Source organism: Nematolebias whitei, chromosome 10, assembly GCF_014905685.2.
Source record: "Nematolebias whitei isolate Nwh7 chromosome 10, NemWhi1, whole genome shotgun sequence".
Lineage (NCBI taxonomy): Eukaryota > Metazoa > Chordata > Actinopteri > Cyprinodontiformes > Rivulidae > Nematolebias > Nematolebias whitei.
This window is the reverse complement of record NC_056507.1, coordinates 47,227,325-47,233,997: the sequence shown is the minus strand read 5'-3', so window position 1 is coordinate 47,233,997 and position 6,673 is coordinate 47,227,325. Positions and strand designations below refer to the sequence as shown.

General features: G+C 42.8%; 1 protein-coding gene across 1 annotated transcript in view; it reads right to left on the bottom strand.

Moving 5' to 3' along the window:
- Positions 1-6,673, bottom strand: part of fezf1 (FEZ family zinc finger 1) — an 84,374-nt gene that overhangs the window by 39,510 nt on the left and 38,191 nt on the right. Inside the window, exon 6 of the mRNA XM_037683041.1 lies at positions 2,194-2,350. Coding sequence (XP_037538969.1) covers positions 2,194-2,350 — 157 coding nt within the window. The remainder of the gene's footprint in view (positions 1-2,193; positions 2,351-6,673) is intronic.

Sequence of the window (6,673 nt, the reverse complement as noted above, 5' to 3'; positions counted from 1 at the left end):
AGGCTTAAATACACACACTAATGAGGACAATGACAATCAGCTGGGAACGATGACAGGTGGGAGCAGGAAGAACACATTAAGAGGAGACAGGAGGCCAGGACTAAGGCATAACAGAGGAGGGGGCCAGACACCAGATAAACACAAACCCTACACAAACCTCATCTGACTCCAGCACCATGCTGCATGCTGCTCTTTGCTTCAACCCAAAATAATAAAAAAAATAATAATTTTTATCCTCCTGACTCGACGCTTTATGTTTCACAGATTTCTTTTTTTTTCTTGTTCTTTTTTTTAGATGGCCTCCCTTCTCCCCTTACAGCCATCCTCTCCACACCATTATTATGAAATATTTATTCTAGTGATTATCTAGTGTAGTTTATTATTATTATTTTTTTTAATAGGATAGAAAGAAAGAAAAGACAAAGTAAAACTCCAAAATATAGGAAATATACACAAAGAGAGCACACGGCAAAACACCCGGCCACTGTCTGTTCACCTGCAAAGAACATGACAAAACACAGCAACAAAATACATATGTATAAAGAACTTAAAATATTCATGGCTTTGCAGTAAGTTTCCTTAAATATATATACCCATACCTACGCCTATATACATACATACATACATACATACATACACATGAATATACACTCACATACATATCTATATATCTACATATAAAGCCTACATAAACATCCCTGCTTCTATTTGTGTGTGGTTGTGAGCATGCATAAGTGTATAAGGCTTCTCTAATAGAACATTTATTAGTAACTGTGAAGCAGCAGAGACCCGACCCCCAAGACCAGAGGCAGACAAAAAAGGGGGGACCAGAGCCCAAGACCCCATGAGGGACCCCGACCGCGGAGCCCCCAGGGCCACCCACACAGGACGAACCACTCACCCACCCCCCAGATCGGACCACAGGGGAGAACCGGAAGATCCCCACCAGCAACCACATACAGTGACCCCCCGGGGCCAACAGTGACAAACTCATAGGCCCCCGCCGGAACCCGCCGCACCGATGCAGTTCCAGGCCCGGGCACCGAGGCCCGGGCACAGAGGACGCACACCACCCAGGCCAAGGCCTGACAGGGCCAGAGGACCCGAGCCCCACCAGGCAGACACCAGGCCGAGCCGACACACGCCCAAGCGCCCAGCCCCCGATACCAAGGGCCCCAAGAGCGCCGGCAGGCAAGGGCACACCCCACCAGGGGGCCGTGCGATAGGGGCGCGATGCCAAGCACCCCCAGTTGTTTCAAAGAGGGGGCAGTCCGAGTCTCGGCCTAACAAATATCCATTCATACACAGACACAATCACACTATCCCAACCTCATTCTCACACGCACTCACTCAAAGACATACAATAATGATACATTTCATTCTTATTCCCGATACACACTCTATACCCCCCAGGTCCAAGACATGTACCCGCCCTCTACAGGGGGCAGCCCATGCCCAAACCCAGGAGGTAAACCCATTCATTCTGTTTCAAAGATTTCTACAAAGATGTGAATAAAGTGTCTGAGACCGGGAGCAGAACAAACGGGTCAGTCTGAGTGGGTCCACGAGAGTTGTATCTTTGAAATCCTTCAGAAAATAAAAGATTTAGGATGCAGCTTTACACGCAGATAACTGAACTTTATACAAAAATATAGCATTGTTATGTAACATGTTAAATAAAATAAAATAAAAAAATACATTGCATTATTCAGATAACAAAAAATACACAAACCGTGTCTCTGTCTTCATCAGAAAAAATTAATGTCCGATGTTTGGCACACCTGAATAATTGATTAGTTTATGCTTTGACATTTCTCTGTAGAGTACTTAAACTATACAAATGAACAAACAAACAAACAAACAAACAAACACAAATACAGAAGAGACTCACAGAGACCAGCTGAGTTTGGTGTTTAAATGTCCCCAGAGGACAGGATTGACTTCCTTCTGCACAACAATTTGTTCTCTTTTTTCATCCTAACTCGTAAAATTGCCAATAAAGTTTAATAATTTATTAAAAAGCTACAATAAGATCATGTCACAAACTCTACATGTTCAGTGTTATCAAATGGCAGAGATGTATGAGTGTTCACACACCAGGACAGTCACATTATTCTCCACTGAGCCCAGACCTTTGGCACCGAGCACCTCCAGGACAGAAAGAACCAGAGAAGAAGAAGCTGTGTTCCTCACCTTTCTGGTGGAAGCCCTTCCCACAGAACTCACACACAAACGGTTTGTAGCCGGCATGGATGCGTGTGTGCGTGTTCAGGGTAGAGCTCCGGTTGAAGGCTTTCCCGCACTGGTTACATTTGTGAGGTTTTTCCTGAAAAAACAATAAAAGATTAAACTGTGGAAGATAAGAAGAGCAAAATGTTTCAGTAGAACCGCTGATGGGTTCTGACGCAGCTGCTGTTCAAACACCAACAGAACTCTGTGGAAACAGAACCGAGATCAGAGCTGTTCACCGTGGTAACCACGCACGTGTGTCTGTTGCTCCTTGACTGCCGAGTTTGTGACAGGCAGTGGTTTGTGTAGGAGACATGACGTGTCAAAGAGACTTCACTTCATGTTTAAAAAAACATTTAGAGCTAAAATATAAGTATTTCTGGGCATCTGAGAGAACAACCACAAGTCCAGCAGAAGAAAGAGACACAGCGTGAAAGAAAAACATCTATGCTTTCACATCAAACTTTTAATCGTGTCAGAAATATGGCGGGAGGAAAATCAGTTTGTTGGCAAAAGATTAGAAGATTTGAGGCAATTCAACAGTGTGACATCATCGTCATCATCATTGTCATTGTCATCATCATCATCATCGTCATCATCATCTTCATTTTTGTCTTCATTATCATCGTCATCATCATTGTCATTGTCATCACCATCATCATTAACATCATCATCATCATCATCTTCATTTGTGTCTTCATTATCATCGTCATCATCGTCGTCGTCATTGTCATCACCATCATCATTATCATCATCGTCATCATCGTCATCATCATCATCGTCGTCATCATTGTCATCACCATCATTTTCATGGTCGTCGTTATCATCGTCATCATCAGCAGCAGCAGCGTCATCGTCTTTGTCTTCATCATCATCATCATCATCATTGTCAGTGTCATCATCATACATTGATGATGATGATGAGAGTAAGACCTGTTGTTAGTATGATTAACTCTGTCAATTACAACTAGGGCTGGGCGATATCTTGATATTTTAAAAATATCAATATAATTTCATTTGCAATATAAATTGACATCATATAGATATAAATGATATAATTATACTTGAAAATCCACCAGCTCTGCTGTTCTTTCTTCTCCCACACGGCCCCCCTCCTCTCCCTCACTACAAACCCTAACCCCTACCCATGCGCTCTCCCCCTGCTTCCTGCTTCTCTCCAGGTAGAACGGCACCTAGCAGCCACAGTCACAAAATGGAGAAAGTGCAAGTCACAGAACTGGTGAGCAGGAAAAAAATAACGGCTCTGTTACTCGGAGATGGTTCGGGTTTAATTTGTCAGATGTACAGCAGAAAAATGTTTTCTGGAGGCAATGCCAAAAACAAGTTCGACAAAAGGTTCGCGCACAACAAACCTTTTTCACTATTTAAAACAGCACTATAAAGTGGAGTATGAAGAGTGTGTTAAACTTCGTGCTGCAGCTCCAGTTGAGAAGCTTCCTTCCCTGAGACAAACTACGGTACCATACCATACCAATTGATTTATAGAGCACTTAAAACAGTGTTACATGTCTGGAGGACTTTGTGTTTTTTCTCCTCTTGTTTCTCTGTTTGCTCCTCAGGTGCAGAATGCAGGCTGGTTCAAATTAGGAGATTTGAATGCTGATTGGTTGGAGAGTTGGGCAGGACTAAGGACTGCCCTATAAAGGAAGCTCTTCTGTGCTGTTTTTTTTTTTTTTTTTGGTTGACTTCCCTCCATGCTGCTTGTTTGGCTCACCTGTGTTGCTGTCTGGAGCAGTGCTCATTGTATAAGGTTTGGTGGGAGTTAGAGGACTAGGTAAGTTTGGGGTACCCTATACACTTCCACACTTAGATAAAAAGTTCTGTTAAACACACTAGATAAGTAGGTTGGTGCCACCCTTGTAATTTTTTTTGTGAACTCTTTATTTAGATAAGCAGGTCAGGGTATTTTCATTTTATTGTATTTTCCATGTAGAGTAGATGTCAGTTAGGCCCTGTTTTGTTTTGTTTGTTTCTTTGATTTGGCACTAACCTAACTGTACCTTTCTCCCCCCACAGTTTTCTTTTTTGGAGAATTAAAAAGACCTTAAAGAAGAACAAAACAATAAAAGCTCTTCTTTCACTTTTACAAGGACTCTGTCTATTTATTGTGGTTGTCGTGTTCATGCTCCCCTTCCTCCAACAAGGGGGGTCATAACAACAGCAACAAGGGAAACCAAAGTGCTGTACAATAGAAACAAACAAGCACAGTGGACAGGAAAACATAAAATAAAAATATAGATACAAATAGCAGCAGATAATAACTGAGTGGCCAACACTGTAGACTACAGACAGGATCAAACCAAATCACACAGTGTCAAAGGCAATGGAATAAAAGTGGGTTTTCAGGCGAGACTTAAAAACTGTGAGTGTGGGAGCCTGCCTGACACGCAGTGGCAACTCATTCCACAATCTTGGACCTGCAACAGAGAAAGCCCTGTCACCTCTGAGCTTAGGACAGGTTTCTGGAACTGAAAGGAACCTCTGGTCTGCTGACCTCAGAGAGCGCAGGCCAGCAGTCCCTCTTTCAGGGATGAAGATGTGCACATCCTTGATAGAGAGGAACAATGGTTTGAGAGAGGAGTCGAGGAAGCAATCTTTGTGAAGAGAAACTGTCCATACCTCCACCTCTCCAAGTTTCCTTCCACTTGTTCCATTTTCACCACAGATCACAATGTCGTCTGCAAAAATCATAGACCACGGAGATTCCTGCCTGACCTCATCTCTTATGCCCCTTTTCCACTGTCACGGCGCGGGTCGGATATTTGACGTGCGTTTTGAGGTCTTTTCCATGGTTCCTGGGACCGGCTCACCTCCCTAAATTCTGGCCCGGCTTCTCAAGGGGTCCAAGCGAGCCGAGCTGTAATGTCAGAAACACTGTCAGTCACTGATTGGTTGGGGGGAGGAGTGTGGAGGAGGGGGGAGGTCTGTGGAGTCTTTCGAAACAACCTGATCCGCCATTTTCTCTCTCCCGCTTGCTATTAGTGATAACTGGAGGAGCGTATCTTTTAGTACTTTGAAGCTATAAAAAAAAATAATATCAAAGCTGTGGTCAAATGCAGAAGTGCAGGTGTTGTTGTGCTTGGTGGCCGACGAAAAAAGTCAAAGCGAGCTAGATGGAGGATTGGAGGGTGGTTTGGACACGACTACTGCTCTACTTGAACCATTTATAGAAGATGGTGAGTGTTTTCTAACTTTAAACATATTTTAAGTTACTCATCCCATCGGTTCTGAACATATTTTTAACTAACAAAAGAGGCTGACGCCATAATAGGACAACATCGGTGCTACGATGCTAAGCTAATTTGCATAAACGCTAACTGTCCTCCGGTCCCGTTTCTCACTGTATTTTATCCAGAACGTATTTCAGCGCGTGACGGTTCGTCTCTAAACTCCACATTAAACCCTCCAAGCCTCCCGGCTCCTGCTCCATCAGAGGAGTCTACACCTGACAGAGCTCCATCAGAGGAGTCTACACCTGAAAGGTCTCTATCACAGCCCAGCTGCACCTCACAGAGCAGCACAACGCGACAGCCTGTGCTCGGTAAGAACAGATGCAACATGTTCCACATCACTTTATTTGTGCCGATAAGGGCTTGATTTTATTTTATTTTTAAAGTCAAAAAATAAAATGTTGAATAAATACTGAATTGGGATGAAATTCTGTACACAGGGTCCCAGTTACAGACAACAAAATGTAAAAGAAAAACAGTAATAAGATCTAAGATATGAATTAAGAAAAATATCAACTAAAAAACATCTACTAATAAAACACTAAGCACTAATAGCAGTAAACAATCAAAACAATACGTCAAACAACAACATGAACTTGAGTTTGTGCAGCCTTAGGAATATCTAACCAGGATAATCATGTTGCTGCTGATCTGTTTCATGTTTCTGCTGATCTGTTTCATGATGCTGCTGATCAGTTTTATGTTGCTGCTGATCAGTTTCATGTTACTGCTGATCAGTTTCATGTTGCTACTAATCTGTTTCATGTTGTTGCTGATCTGTTTCATGTTGCTGCTAATCAGTTTCATGTTGCTGCTGATCAGTTTCATGTTACTGCTGATCAGTTTCATGTTGCTGCTAATCTCATGTTGCTGCTGATCTGTTTCATGTTGTTGCTGATCAGTTTCATGTTGCTGCTGATCCGTTTCATGTTGTTGCTGATCAGTTTATAGTGTTGTTGCTGATCAGTTTAATGTTGCTACTGATCTGCTTCATGTTGCTACTGATCTGTTTTATGTTGCTGCTGATCTGCTCCATGTTGCTGCTGATCGGTGTCATGTTGCTTCTGATCTGTTTCATGTTGCTGCTGATCAGTTTTATGTTGCTGCTGATCTGTTCCATGTTGCTGCTGATCAGTTTCATGTTGTTGCTGATCTGCTCCATGTTGCTGCTGATCTGTTTCATGTTGCTGCTG